Raw genomic sequence first — 16,374 nt, 5'->3', positions numbered from 1 at the left:
GGGAGGACAGATGGGGGCAGGGACTGTCTTGATTCTTCTGTGTAGCCTCAGTAAAATGACATGGCAAGAGCTCCATAATGTATTTCAAGACATTTATTTCGAAGGAAGATTTCTATACAAGTAATTAAAACGACTGTTTAATAGATGGCGGTAGATTAAAATGACTTTGTAAGTAGGAATTTTGCTAATTAGTAATTAGGCTACGGCATGTGTGTTTTTGAAATGTGGTTTAAGACTTTTTAGTTTGCAAATGTTGATTTTCCCACGCTCTACCTACTTGGAACTGGTATTCATGATTGTAGCTGGATAATCAAGCATTTTTAGTTCTTAACTGACTGCATTTAGAAACACCTTAAGACTGTCCTGTAAATGTGTGGACAAAGTCAACAGCTTGACATTAAGGCAGTATATAAAATGGGCTGGGGCACACTGTTGGCAACTACTTCCTCTCTTAAGCTGGCTGCTGGAAAAAGACCAGGTTTTGCCTTTGATGTCCTCTTAAATGTCCGAAGAATTGTTCAGAAATATTGTATCCTGACTGAATTTGCCTAAACTGGTAAACCATACTAGATTCAAACTGTGGGCTTATGCAAACAAAAAAATTAGATGGCGTTGTCCCCATTAAAATGATACAACAAAGTTTTTCTGTAAGTTAAAATGTGCTCTTCAGCTCCTTGACGGTTAGATAGGTGAGTAAATAGCCCTCTTTTCATATGTGCTAAACATTATAATTTTAAAAAGTGATTCTAAATTATTTTTTTAGGAAATAAGTTTAAAAACCACCCCTTGTTTTGGTTGGGAAAAGGAAATCCTCTCGTGTTATTCCTTAGGTTTACTCAGGTTGTCAAATCATTTCAAGTGCAGATACCATTAAAAAGGCCTGCTAAGACTGCATTTTTACAACCACCAACAGGGAAGCTGCATGAAAACAGAACTTAAACCAGTTGAGGTGTTTCTATATATGGAAAGCATAAAGATCATTTCTCTTTTACGAAATGACAAATGACCAAAATCACATGAAGTTCACTGCAGCAATAAAACCACTTGCGGTAGAGAGGAAATGAAGAGAGAGGCTGAAATACAGTAATTCAGGTACAAATTCCTCCAAATCACTGAACTAAAATGGTATGGTATTTGATCTGAACTTCATTTGGACTTCACCCAACTTTATGTCCCTTGAGTTTATTTTAAGTGCTATTTGATGGTTGATTTTAATGTTTCTGGAAGACCACAAAAACAAAATACTTACATTATATGGCAGGGTTCATTTCTGTCTTTCAAGCAGTTCCCATTTTCCCATTTCTTTTTTGTAGGAAATGAAGTTTTTATATATTTTGAACCAGCATGTGTACTTTTGACTCCACACCATGGTGCATCTAGAGTTAGCAAATAGAAGTCTCTTTGGAAGTTGAACTTTTTGAATTATTTTTTAAATGTACATCACCAAACTAATATATAACCTCTAAAATACAAGCCATGATTCAGCTTCAAACGTGGCAAAAAGCAACAGAAAACAATTCTAAGAAGGCACATCTTAGAAATAAAATCTTGAGAACTGTACAAATTCTTAAATGTTTTTATAAGAGTCACTTTTATACTCCTCACCTCTAGCTAACATTATTCCTGGTGTATGACGTTTTTAAAAAGACCTAAAGCTAAAAGAAATACAACTGTAACATGAAAATATTTAGGTTAGACAAATTTTGATACAGCCTCTACTGAATATGAAACAGTGACTTTGAATACGGGCGTTATTCACTGTCCTGTTTCCTTAATTAAGAATTATAATTGCTTACACATTCTATAAGCATTGTACTTTTAATGAGCTCATTTACAGGAAATAAACCTGATTTCTTCAGAATGTCTCAGCCTTGACTTTACCGTAAAAGTCCACATGTATAAGAAGACCCTTGAGTTCTAGGATATAGATAAAAATTTTAGCTTCTAACTCTTTTAAGAGGCAATATTATTATCATCAAAAGTTCTTAGACTAAACCAGTTTGATATAAATTTCTGCACTCTATTTTAAAAGTATTGTAAAACTAGGCCATTGCAAAGAAAACATTGTGTAAAATAAAACAAAATTCTGAAGTTTTTGAAATCCTGAGGTAAAATGCTTAGTTAAGACTCATTGTTTGATAAAATATTCATAACGGCAACCTTAGTGACTGATACCTTTTAAGTGCTTAGGCCCTGTCAGACTTCTAAAAGTCACTTGTAAAAGTACTTTTCCATCAATAACACCCAAAGGTTTCCTAAAAAGTGTAACTGTTGAGGCTGAGTGTGCTGTTTTAAAATACTTGTTCTTTTCTTTAGCTCTATTTTTTGACACAGTTTAATATGAGAAAGCTCTAAAAACAAACTTACCAGTCTCAATCATTAATTTTTCACTGGGTATTGACTTCAAAACTTCCAAATTAGCCTCAGTTTTCAGTGAGCTTAAAAAAAAAATTAATGTCTAAAATTAAGAGGTGCATTTAATGAAGAACTCTCTTCCTTACTATAAACATGTCTGACACACATCACAAAACTAACCCCAAATCCCCAAACTGGTTGGCTACAGAGGCAGTATACCATTGTATTTGTACATTCCAACCACTGAACAGAAAGTTAAACCACCAAGGCCAAGAGTCTTCTTACACGGAAGGGGCTCACAAGAACAGGACCCGGCCCTGGGCTATGAAGTCTAAACCAGAGTGGTTGAGCATTTTTATACATCAGGTTGGGGGGCGAGGGAGTTTGAGGGAGTTTACGTTGTTCTGAAGGAATTTTCATTGCCTATAGATAAGGGGTGGGAGGAGGTGAGGCAGCTCTGGGGTAGGCTCAGAGTCTGCCAGGAAGAAATGTCTGGTCCTGGGACCGGCTGTGGGCAACAGATTGGAAAGCTCAAGCAGCGGCTGCTATGGCGCCTGGCTAGTCTCTCTAGATAATCATGGAAACAGCCACCAGGCAGTTAATCCAGAATTCCACCAGACAACATACAGGAATGTGCGCAGTCTTGTTAACTGGCCCTGCAGCTGTTAAATGATTAACCCCTTCCTGTCTCTGCCTTCTGCCCTCTGGCCTGCTGTCATTTAATTTAGGACATCTCAGAATTTTCTCCTTGTCACTATCCTTCCAGAATCCAGATTAAGGTCTGTTCCAACCAGACCCTGCCATTGCGGGATGCAATAACTTCCTTTGAGTCTAAGTAAAACTTAACTTTTTAAAAGAATTCACTTCCTCTGAGTAATTTACATAGAGCAGTATAGTCTAAGCTTTCTCTTCCAGTTTTACCTGTCTTCCACAAATCTACAGAACATTTCTCCACTAGCAAAACTCGCTTTTTGTTGTTGTTTTTATAGGTTTTTCCTTTTTGTATTCTTGTAATTGTATTTTACTAGGATTTTAGGAGGGGTGGGAGTGAAATCTCTGTCTAGTTTGCCCTAAGTACCAGCCTTAGTGTTCTCTAGAATAAAAAACAAAATCCTTATTTTCAGCCATCTTTACATATTTTGTCAATATAAATATTTTCTAAAATGTATTGACATGCTCTATTGAGGGGAAGCAAAGATTGCCACCTCAGAATATGCCTTTGGGGACACTGGGTTATTTTAAGCTGTGATTTTTAAGGAAAACAAGACAAACTCCTGGCCTTCCCTCTAACTGCCTGAGAGAACTTAGATAAGAGGACCTACACCAGTGACTGATCTATCACCACAAATAACTACAGTTTGAACTGTGATGGAGATGAACTTAAGCACAAGGCCCTTTTGATCAATGTCCTCACAGTGTCCCATTGTTAAAGATGTCCCGACAAACATTTGCTTTTCATTTCCTTGTGAATTGCCTCCCTCCCCTTTGAGGTTCCAAAGCACAGTTCCCCACCTCTTAGCTCAAGATGGCAATATAAGCCTCAGCTGCCCAACCTGTCCGCTGGCCTCGTGTCCGTCAGAACCCCCACACACCTGCGTAGTAAGTTCGGACGTCTCCCCTGTTAATTAGTCTCGTATTAGTTTGATTACAGTCCTGGCAGTTTGTAAAAACTGATCTCAATACCAAAATAAATAGTACCAGAAGAGATATTTTTAATTGGAGCCAGTATACTTATTTAAAAGGTTTTCCATTTAAAGAACAACTATGATTCCGTACTCAACTTTAAACTTGCCCTTTTTCTTAGGGAGGGAAAGTTAATAATTTCATCATTAGAAACCAAAGACTTTGTGATAGATAGTATAAATTACCATACCACAGAGACTCAGATTAAGAGTATAATATATTAAATTTCAAAATAAGAAGAGAAATATTGACTTTGACTAGATAAATGACTAATCCATTAATTCTATGTTAATGTAGGGGAGGAAAAGCTAAGTCCTTAAAAACTCAAGATAAGTTAGAAGCATTTGAAACAGACTTATGGTTCAAAGGGATAGAATAAAGGCCTTCTACCGCTCCTCTTGAAAGCCATCCAAAATAACAAGGAAAAAAAGAAACAGCATATTTTGATGAAACTAGGAGACATTTCTAACCCCTAATTCATATACAAAAAGCAGAAAGTGGATGGAGAAAGGATAACCTATATTTACTTGCTAAGTGCCTGCAGATACTGAAGATACAAATAAGTCAATTCCCCCCAGAAAGTTCTAAGAACTGGAAAAACTTGGTAAAGGCTGGGATGAGGCAGGGGACTGAAAAGAGGGGTTATCTGAAAAGTTGGGGTGAAGAGAAGATGGGACTCCTAGATTACCTTCCTACGAATTGGTGCAGAGATGACTACTTTTGTACCCACCCATGGGTGAAGGATGGGAAGGAGGGCCAAGGGAGGGAGAGGAGGTAGGAGAGAGAGAAGTGTGCAGTCTGGAAAACTTCAATCAGAGGCTGGACTGGAGAACGAGCACAGAGCGCAGGGCCGAGGCGTGGAACTGGGCATGGAGGCCGCACAGGAGCGCCTCTCCAGCCCCACCCTGCTTCAGGGCGCAGGCACATGAGGGGTCTCCACCCCCTTCCCAGCAGGGATCGGACAGTCCTCTCTGGAGAAACTGAACCAACCCCCAACCCGGAGGAATATCTCAACACGCTGACATTTAGGGATCCCTGGTGAGAATGTCAGGTGGTCACCGGACTGGCCGCCAGTGGACGGGCTATCTCACCACTGAGATCCCAATCAGCCTTTTTTTCTTCTTTTTAACTTTTACAATATACAGGGAAGAACTGCATGACATTTAAAGAAAGCCTCCCTTGTGATAGAGACCAGAAAAAGGACCTCGGAGCGTTTTTCGGCATACAGAAAATAACTTTAAAGAATCATAATTCCTTAGATAGGAGAGGATGCTGCAGAAAAACATCAGATGAAAGTTCTGTTTTTTTTTTAAATCCACTATCTAGGCATACTTTCAAGAGGGAAGAATAGACTATATTCCTTTTCAAACGTGTTCCATCAAAACAAAAATGAATACAGGGAATCTAAAAATAGTTCTATCACAGAAAAGACACTAGTCCAAACAAGCAGAAAGATGGAAGGGTCTGGAAGGAATGACCTATTGGATTATCTAGGCAGGTTTCCTCATGTTTTGAAGACAGTGAAATAAAATAAAAGTATTAAGGCATTCACTCCAGGAGAATCAAAAAGTGGTACGCCACATGGTCCTGCTGTCAACGATATACAGACATAACACTGAATATGCACATAACCAGAAAGTTTTGAAATAACGACATTGCCTATGGAAGGCAATGGAAGTGGGGGAACAGTATGGGATCTGAACTTAAGTGCTCATATACCTCCATGTGAATTAATAACAGCAATGCATATTACTTAGAAAGAAGGGGATAAGCAGGAATGTGGCTTGTCTCTGGAAAAGTTGCCTTATGGGTAAGAGGACAGGCTGGAGAGCCTGTTTAAAGCTCTTAGTACTACTGAACTTTTTACTCCATATGTATGTATTCCTTTGCATATTACGTGACAAGTTAATTAAGTAATTTAAAATATGGAAGGCAGACCTAGGATGTTTAAGTCAGTCTGAACTCTAGAGCCAACAGGTAATTTCATGATTCTATTTCCCAAGAATTTTGTAAAAATTAATATCAGAAAAATAATTTTAATGAAATGAAACACTAATGAGGGAAAGCAATCTTGTACTATTTTGCAGTTTACTTCATGAGCTACACTGACATCCTGTAAAGACACTGGAGGAGCTTCACCAAATCTGAAAGCAAATGAACCTGGACTGGGCGTGTGAGGTTTACTTTAGCATCACAGCAGAAAGGTCGGCGAGTGAGAAGCAGGAGCACAGGTCCTCGCGCTTTGACTTATTGTACTTTGTCCCTGTTTCTTAGCCTCTCTAAGCCTCAGTTACATGGCCTCCAGAGATAAAGAGGGTGATTATGTCAGAGTATGACCTTCCCCCATGGTCAGGTATCACGTGTGTGTATACACATGTGCACATGCGCGGACACACAGTTATGAACAGGCATGTTTTAACGGGACAAAATAACCTGTGGATAAATTGCATTGCTAGAGAAGGCTAGCTGCTGAGCTCCACACATTTTCCATTACTGGAACATAGGGTAGTAGTTTTTAAAGTTTGAGCTTTAACTTGTAATAGTACCATTTATTTTCTTACATATTCACTGAAATTCTCAGGCCAAGGTCAATGCAAAATAACTTAAATAAAAACTTTTATCATTATCAGCAATTTACTATAAAGACAATTTAAGGAATCAGAGTAATATAAAAGCTAAAAAACAAACAAACAAACAGAAAACAAGAACCTACCAACCATTAAATCCTATATAGAGATCCATGTCAATCAAAGCAGCTGCTGCTTCCTTGGTGCCATCAAATGAATGCACCTAAAGACATACAGGTATCATTTTATTATAATTAATGACTTCCTTTAAAATTCTAAATAAAATTTATAAGCTTTTCTAAGCAAAAATACAAGTGCATTAGTACTTGTTTTGGACCACAGATTTCAAATGTGGTGGCCCCCACAATTTTTTGTTTTCAAATTAATGTTCACAATTATAACCTGTCATCATCTCCAATGACATGTGGCAAAGAGGAGTTAGTTGGTCGCCTGGAATTTCTGTCATTGTGGCTGTGTGGACACTCCACCAGCATTACTGCATGTAAACATTAGCATGCATCTCCAAGAAGGCAGACTGCCCTAGAGAGCCATGTTCTTAGGCAACAGCATAAGAGGAAGTTAGAAATGCTACAGAACTACGTAAAAAATACTTTGATATGTTTGATTTTCCTGTTAGAGGATACTTTTTACTAGAAACTAGTTTTAAGAGGCAAATTTTATGACCGTTTATAAAGAGGTTGTGAGAACGTTGCTAAAACAATGTATATTGTTATATAGTCAATAATAGAAGCTCAGTAGCCCCCACCCCTGCCGCAAATTGAGATGCTGTTTTCCTCTTTCAAAGACATAAGAGTTAAGGCTTAGTTTTCATAATCTGGATGTATTTATGTAACCAAAACCAGTAAGTAACAATCACACCTTTAAACACGTCTGACCAGTGATATCATATTCATACTGAGCCTAGAGTCTGAATACACTAAAGATAACATGTTTCTCAACAACAAATAAAGCTGTTACACAACTGCCTAAAAGTTTTTATTTTTACCCTCGGCATTCCCAGCTGACTAGAAGACACAGCCTCCAGCAATATCAAAATAATTTTAAATATGACTCCTCATAAACCATTTCAGATAATTAAGTTATTCTTTACTCGGCAATCTCTTTAATAAAAGTCAAACATTTACGTTGGATTTGTTGTTGCTGTTACTTTTTTTAACTATTATAGAATCATCCAAGTAAATTCTTATTTAGAAATAAAGCAAATGGGCTGAGAGGTAGGGCCTGAAGGTTGTAGGTGCCACCAGGAATACGAAGAGCATTCATGAAAGCCTTTCTCAATTTCCCCACACTGCTCTTAAAGGATGAATTACAGGGTCAGTAAACTACAGATAAAAATGGGCACAGTAACATTTAACACTCCAGCAATTCAAAAAGCATGCATATCACTGGTATATATGAAATATGAGACTAAAAGCTTAGAATATGAAACTGTCAAAGCAATACATTTGGGTATATAATTAGTACACAGTGCTATTCCTCCTTCCTTAATTCGCAAAGTATAGCTATGTGATTTTATATACCTGGGTAACAGGTTCTTTTTGCTGGAGACCAGCGAGTCTCTCCTGAAATTATGTATGAAAATTTACATATCTGAGTTTCTGGGGCAGATACTCAAAGTCCATGACCTCAAAAAGATTAAAAATCACTGATATGGATGGATACTTGAGTCCAGTGACGGGCAGATAATATTTAAGGGAACTGTCTCAAGATTAACGATGGAAATGACCATACAGGAGAAGTGTTTAGGGTAGAAGCAAATCACAGAAAAGAGGATGAATCTGAGAGTGGCAGTAAATCAATGAATACAGTAGACAGAAAGTTAGGAAGGCAAACCTGAAATGAATGCCAAATTATTTTCAAGTATTATTAAAATTAGTTCTATTTTGCTCAAATTTAAGAATGGCTGATAGAAGAGGCAGAGAAAAAATATCACACTGTTATAGTAAAATGAGTACATTTAAGGGATTTCTTGTGAAAATTCTATACTCATTCCTGCACTTTGAACAAAGTAAATTTACATGTCCTTTAAGTGATGTGAGAAGAGTTAATAACTTCATTGCTGACATCTGAATTAGAGGCCAGCCTTAATAACCAACAGCATCTATTAAACAACTCTTATACTTACTACTCCACCTACACACCGATCTCTATTTCTCTTCATTATGTCTGTGAGTAAAAAACAGAGAACTTTTAGCAAACAGTTGACTTTGTTGCAAAACTTAAATTCTAAATATTTTAGCTTTAACTCACCCAAAAACTCAGCATGTGAGTTTCGACAGTGAAGAAACATGGGTAATTTTGTCTGTTCTGACAATTCAAATTGCTTTTCAAAATATCTGCATAATACAAAAATTTTCTTCTTAAAACTTTTTGTTTTACCATGAGAAAAACAATTATCAAATGATCTTTTCTAGTTAAAGGAATTTCCCTAGAAATTAAAGGACAGAAAGAGTAAATTCAGACATTTAGAACACATCAGGCTTTGCCCAGGCTTAGCCAAAGGCTTTTTATAACACATCTGTTGGAAAGGGATATTTCATTTTTCTGGGGTTACAAAATTATTTTCAGAAATGATTATAACTAATGGGTAAATTAGGTAGTCCTTTACTATTGATTGCTAGAAGTTAAGAGCTATGAAGTTCAAGTTTAGAGGTATGGGGGATATTCCCCCAAATAATTCCTTTTAACAAGTTTTCCAACCAAACTTCAGCAGATGAAGCAGACACCCTCCTGGAACGTGTGGGGTCCCTTCCCTGCGCCACATGTTGGCAGGGGAAGGCACACAGTGGGCCCCTTGCCCTGAGAGCTGGCTGAGCACCATCGGCGGGAGGCAGCTTGCTCGTGAGAAGCCAGGCAGAGCTTTGTACTGTTTCCTACGTGCTGTTGTGTAAGAAATTACTGCCACTGAATAAAAAGGAGGACTTCATAAAAGCTAAATACAAGGACCTGTTAAAAGAGCACAAGAACGGAAATACTCCGTTTTTCAGCAAAATGAAAATCACCATAACATGGCAGCCCTGAATATTTCAGAGTACTTTTCATGAAAGGGTTTTCAAGCGCCAGGTGCCATTCTCTCATGTGATCCTGAAACAGCCCTCGTACAGCACAAGAGCCAGTGTCAGAGGTGGGTAGGACCTTGTCCAAGATCACAACACATGCACAACATGGCAGACCTGGAACCGGAACTTTGTGCCCCAATCCCAAGTCCCAGCCCAAACAACCAAAACTGGTGGCGTTTCAAAGAAGCCTCTTCCTGGTCCCACAATATAACGATCATACCCAGAGGATAGAATCAGGTAGTGAGGGGCAGGGGGTCTGTTTTCTTGTTGTTTTTTGTTTTTACCACAGTGCTCCCTCTTGTTCTCCTTAATAGTCAAGTGGTTTAGTTCTAAATGAAACCAGGAGTTAAGACAATAAGTGTCTTATTATATTCTAAGGGGTTTCTCTCTTCTAGGCCCTTTGATCTTGGGGAATAACTTCTGTGTTTAACTTAAATCTCTTTGTCTCCTGAAGTGCAGAATAACTACTTTCCGGGAGTACCCTTCAGTATCCCTGAAAATGCTAAATTTCAAAATTAAAAACAGAGATAATACCTCTTAAAGACATAGTCTTCCTAAAATCGGTGGTCTATGTCTTTCATTACCCAATGTTCAGGTTTTTAAAACACCTTTTCAAATTCTGCTGGGTTAGAATAAGCAAAAATATTTTTAAAATGCTATAATTTCAGTGTTGGAAACGCAAGCGAAAACTAGGGGGGGAAAGATTTAAATCATAACTCCAGTCGCTATTTCCATAACCTATGAAGTAGTTCAAGGTCAGCAATTAAGGGTGCTCCAGTCATCACCTGGGCTTCACGGGGCATTTAGCCTCGGGCTACACGGCAGACAGTGCTCTCCGCTTGCTGTGTCCTCCCCTCTAAGCTGAACATTTTTTTCAGGCCACATGACCACACGGGAGATTTACAGAAGCTAATGATCAGCTTAGACATTAGCCTTCCTATCACAGAGTAAGCAAGAGTACAGTTTATAAAAATAACAGATACCCAAGCAACATGTCTACAGAATTCTGTGTATTTTTTAGAAAAGAAAGGTGCATGTGCTCAAGCTAGACAGGTATCGTAAGGAAGCCATGTGGAAAAAAATTATTCCTAATGATACAAATTGAGGACAAGTGGTACCTAAAATCAAATGACTAGTATTTTTAAGGAAAAAACAACCCTGCCATGGTTAACTAGAACTAACTAAGTTAAAGGGCAGAACTGGCACTTATTATGGGACTTCTCTGTTATGAATTTTCTTAGTTCATAAATGGAAATCATTCTTAAGTTAGATTTGCTCATTTTAGTGAAGCTGTAATTTCATTCTGATTATATTGCTGCTGCTTATGTTTTAGAGTCACCAATAACTAAGGACAAGGGCTTGAAACGTCCAGGCTCAGAGCAGCAGCGTTTACTCATCAGATGAGACAAATGCATTACACCAGGGAACCTTAAATCGTGGTAACCCCGCCTCTAAACTTGTTGATGGCAGGGATGGCCTCAGTCTCTCATCTCTGAGGTCCCCTGACGATTACTTAGAATTTTTAAGTTAAAAAAGAAAAAAGAAAAAAAAGAGAGAGAGAGAGAAAAGCCCTGCACCGTATTAACATTTTAAAACCCCAAGAGAAATGCCCAAAGCAAATTCCTCCCACTCAAGAGAACAGAGCGCTGCCTTGCAACAAGGTAAGAAGTGGAGCACAGGGCAGAGAAATTGAGAACACAGGGTATGCTTACAGGATAGCCTTCCTGTAACTAAACCAGGCCTTTTTCTGGTTTTTATCCTTTTTTTTGCTCTTTAAAAAATATTTTCAAAATCCCAAACAAAAACTATAGCCACGATTTTCCTTTAGAATGTCAATATTTCTAAAAAGAACACAGTAGTCCATCTCTATATCGTGGTTCACTTATTGCGGCCTCACTGTATCACAGGATTTTAAAAAATATATTTAATTATTTATCGCGGATCTTTCGCTATATCGCGGGATTCTGCGGTCCTGTACAGTAAATACGAAAATAGATGTAAGGTTCCTACTCCGCGGATTCTCACCGACCGCGGGGGGTCTAGAACGTAACACCCGCGGTAAGTGAGGGACCACTGTATACCAGCCCAATTTACCGAGCCCTCACTCTATGCTACTCACAGCACAAGTCCCACTATCAAATGCTAAAAAGGTAGGAGGTATTATCATCATTTTACGAAGCTGAGATTTATAAAGGGATATACAGCTACCAAATGGCAATTATGATTCAGACCCAAAGCTGTTGACTCCAAAGATCTTTAAATTTTAACATGATGCTGCCTTTACCTACCATTTTTCAGACACTATCTACTGCAGTTTTTTTGTCCTGCCTCCTAACCTATTACATTATATTCTGCTTTTCATTTCTCATATATCTTTTTCCAGATACTAAAAAAAAAAAAAAAAAAAAAAACCTGACAAATTTTACATGGGTTGTTTCAAATGGCATAAAAGCAGAGACCCAACTATAAACTCTTTCAAACAGATCCAACAGAAAAAGGTTATTAAAAGTACCTACCACGCGCTGAAAGTCCTATGCTGGGGACTATGGGAACTATGTGAGTAGGACTTGGTACATGCCTTTGAAGAACGCAGAGACACTAGCTAACTGTCGGAGAGGATGGGGCGGCAAATGTATTCTCAGTACAATGTGAGCACGGCTGAAACAAGCAGGGAGCTGGTGTGCAAACAGGAACTGCATGCTGTCAGGACACGCTAGGGGGAAGGGAGGGAGCCAAGGTGGAATCATGGGCATTTGTTTCCTTTTTCTTTTTTTAATCAACGAATCCAAGTTGATTCTTTGAAAAACAATCTTTTTTAAACTTGTTCTATTACAGTTGTCTCATTTTTTCCCCCATTGCTCCTCCCTCTCCTTCTTCCAAATTCAAACCCCACCCCGTTGTCCATGTCCATGGGTCATACTAGTTCCTTGACTAGACCTTCCCCTTCTTTCCCCCACTTGCCCCCTCCCCTCCGGTCACTGTCAGTCTGTTCCTTGTTTCCGTGCCTCTGGTTCTGTTTTGCTTGTTTGTGTTGTTCATTAGTGTCCCGTGTTAGGTTATATCATGTGGTATTTGTCTTTTGCCACCTGGCTTATTTCACTTAGCATAATACTCTCCAGCTCCATCCATGCTGTCACAAATGGCAGGAGTTCCTTCTTTCTCTCTGCTGCATAGTATTCCATTGTGTAAATGTACCACAGTTTTTTGATCCACTCATCTACAGATGGGCACTTAGGCTGTTTCCAGCGCTTGGCTATTGTGAATAGTGCTGCTATGAACATAGGGGTGCTTAGGTTCTTCTGAATTGGTGTTTCAGGATTCTTAGGGTATAATCCTAGCAGTGGAATCACTGGGTCAAAAGGCAGTTCCATTTTTAGTTTTTTGAAGAAATTCCATATTGTTTTCCATAGTGGCTGCACCCGCCTGCATTCCCACCAGCAGTGCACTGGGGTTCCCTGTTCTCCACTCCTCACCTGCACATGTTTGTAGATTTGTTTATGATGGCCATTCTGACCACTGTGAGGTGTTCCTTAACAACAATCCAAATGTGAGTACTACTGGTGTGTCATGCTTTTACAAAGTCATTTGATGTTTTATAATTTCCATAAAACTCAAATTGAACCCCACATCTTTTGAAATTTCTATTGTAGTTTGTCTTTAGTTCTATCTGCTCTGGAAGAGGCCTCGCTCACATCCTGTCACCTTAGCAAAGCCTTCTCTGACTCCCACAGTCAGTGAGTCCTTCCCTCTGCTGTCCACACACATTTTTGATAGCAATTTTCCAACCTATTTAATTATGTATATTTAATTATATATGTCCTCATACAAGAAAATTCGTGACTAAAATATAACTTTCCAAACAAATCCATTTAATGACCACGATCACATCAGATTTTATTCCAATGTATTTCTTTAAATGCTTAGAAATAACACATATCATCAAGAGTCTTCAACACAGTGGATTCCATTCTGTAAAAAAAAGAAAGAAAAGAAAAACAAAAGGAACCCAGGCTAGTGTGGCTCAGTGGAATGAGCGTCAGCCTATGAACTGAAAAGTCGCTGGTTCAATTCCTGGTCAGGGCACATGTCTGGGTTGCAGACCACGTCCCCAGGTGGGGTTATGTGAGAGGCAACTAGTCAATGCTTCTCTCACACATCGGTACTTCTCTCTCCATCTTTCTCCCTCCCTCCCCTCTCTAAAAATAAATTTTTTTAAAAAAGGAAAAACAAGTAGTTCTTAAATTTTCTTTGCTCTCCATAGTATATATTGTATAAAATTAAAGGTTTGCTTCCAAAAATATGTTTCCACATGGTTGTGGTGTTGGCCAGAAGCAGCAAAGACATTTTACATAAAAAACTAAAAATTTCCTTACAGGTCTGGAGTACAGCCTTTGCTAGGCAGGCATTTTGTGCAATAGTTACTTTAAATTAAACGTGGAATAGGACCTACAAAAAGTTGAGTTCTTTCAGTACGAAAGCTGCGTAGCTGAAGTTGTGGGCCCCTCTGACACACATAAGCAGCCTCAATAAAATAGCTGCTCAAGTAAGAAAACAGTTTGTGTGATCACACGTAGCACACATTCCAGTCGGGTGCCCAGCTTATCCCAGCCAGAGCTTCCGAAGAACATCAGAATCAATATATCTGTCCTTCAACAATCATCCATAACTCACAGGAATTCTAATGTGTTATTCTTCCCTGTAGCATACTGGAGGCACTTGGTAACTATTTACTGAATGGAGTTTGAACTCTCATTACAGATTAACATCTGGACAACCAGTGTGTGTGTTAAAGCATAAAGTATAGCCTGCTATACATATTAAGTTCCGATCTTAAGATGATGAAGTATCCTCAGAGCAGTAAAATAGAACTGATACTATTACTGTTTTCATTTAATACAAAAAATTGAGTTTAAAGTTCTTTACATTGCATTTGGGAATCAGTTTTAACTCACAGATGAAAAGTCACGTGGGCAAGAAATCTTGGGGGACTCTGCCACTGCCCTTGTCACACCACAGTCTTTGCTTAAGAGGTTCATCTTGGCTGAAAACAGACATTGAGTGGAGGAATTATGATCTGTGGGCTTAACCTAAGAAACTACTACAGACAACTGTTTTTTTCTATTTAAATGTGAATACGTGAACTTTTAAGGTTAAGTGAGCTGACCTACATGATAGTCAAGAGAAAAAGGGATTTAGTGATCCTGCCGGCAATCACATGAACCACCTTGAAAAACACAGCAAATATCACGTTACTCATGGAACAGCTCGGATAGGGCTATAAACATGAGAGGACTGAAGGAAAGAGAACATTACTCTAATCCATCCTACGTCACTTGGTCATGGACCTTCGTGCTCCAGTAATTTTGGAGCTTATGTGTAGGGTATGACAGACTCACTAGTCAACATGCTTCTCACCACAGGCATTTTCAACTGCACTGGACATTTGGGGCTGTTTGTGGTGGGTAGGGAAGGGGGAGAAAGTATACTTTTGGCGTGTGTTATTTTAAAATCCCGTCAAGCCATCAAGTCACTGGCTTAACACTGGCCATATGAAAAAATGATTAATTATTAAATATTATCACAGATGTCCTGACCTGTGTAGCTCAGTTGGTTGGGTGCAGTCCTGCAAAGCAAAAGGCTGCCGACTCAATTAGATTCTGATCGGGGCACATGCCTAGGTTGCGGGCCAGGTCCCTGGTTAAGGTGCGTACAAGAGGCAACTGATCGATGTTTCTCTCACACATCAATGTTTTTCTCTCTCTTTTCCTCCCTTCCCCTCTCTCTAAAAATAAATAAATAAAAATCTTCCAAAAAAATTATGAAATAGCTGGGTGGTTCATATATAAGCAACTAAGCAGATGGAGGGCTATATATTCTTAAATTGTTCTAGGGTCATATATTATACCTTATTCATATTTTTTAAAACCTTTAAAATTTTTTTTAAAAGACTATTTTTAGAGGAAGGAAGGGAGGGAGAAATAGAGGAAGAGAAACATCAATTTGTGGTTGCCTCTCATATGCCCCCGACTGGGGACCTGGCCCGCAATCCAGGCCTGTGCCCTGACTGGGAATCGAACCAGCATCCCTTTGGTTTGCAGGCCACACTCAATCTACTGAACCATATCAGCCAGGGCCCTTAGTCATATTTTTGTCTACTGAGTTCCTAGCAGTTTCTGGCATATATTACTCTATAAATATATGCTGAATGGTTGAATAGTAACATAAACCTCCTTTAGAAGCCCATTGTAACATTTTATCATCTTGATAATTAAAGACAGTTTCTGAAATTCAACAAAATGCACATGTCTTCATTTGAGCCTATGATCTAATTTTTATTTTCAGCCTGTACTACTGCTCATCAGTATGACAGGAGCTCCAAATAAACGCTACAGACAACAGGATATAGGAAGTCCCCAAGGCTTTACGTTTCGTTGTTTTCTAAGAGCCGCCACTCTCAACACCGCTCTAGTGAAAGGAGTCTCCTGTCCCAAGTGACAACATCCAACGCCCAGCAAGAGTAAAATAAGTTTTTCTAGCTTTGGGGATTGATCCTGTCTCTTTTGATCACCTTTGCTCTTAAATCATATCCCCCACAAATGAATTTAATTCATTCCATTGGAATGGTTTATGTATGAATGCATTTATTAAGGCAATAAAAAGCAAAAAGTCTCTACTGTATAAAAGGCATC

At 38.7% G+C, this 16,374-nt stretch overlaps 1 protein-coding gene across 3 annotated transcripts in view; it reads right to left on the bottom strand.

The window, feature by feature from the left end:
* TATDN1 (TatD DNase domain containing 1) overlaps positions 1–16,374 on the bottom strand; it is a 30,681-nt gene that overhangs the window by 2,106 nt on the left and 12,201 nt on the right. For all 3 annotated transcript variants that reach the window (XR_016512348.1, XR_016512349.1, XM_090283388.1), the window contains exons 7-11: positions 8,877–8,962; positions 8,752–8,792; positions 6,752–6,828; positions 2,368–2,438; positions 1,250–1,376 (exon numbers count right to left, since the gene is read on the bottom strand). Coding sequence is in view for 1 of the 3 variants with exons in the window: in XM_090283388.1 (XP_090139514.1) it covers positions 1,250–1,376; positions 2,368–2,438; positions 6,752–6,828; positions 8,752–8,792; positions 8,877–8,962 (402 nt within the window). In the remaining 2 variants the exon portion in view is untranslated. The remainder of the gene's footprint in view (positions 1–1,249; positions 1,377–2,367; positions 2,439–6,751; positions 6,829–8,751; positions 8,793–8,876; positions 8,963–16,374) is intronic.

Source organism: Furipterus horrens, unplaced genomic scaffold (assembly GCF_987537825.1).
Source record: "Furipterus horrens unplaced genomic scaffold, mFurHor1.1.pri manual_scaffold_7, whole genome shotgun sequence".
Taxonomy (NCBI): domain Eukaryota; kingdom Metazoa; phylum Chordata; class Mammalia; order Chiroptera; family Furipteridae; genus Furipterus; species Furipterus horrens.
Note: the sequence above shows the minus strand (reverse complement) of the source record. Positions and strands in the feature narration are given on the sequence as shown.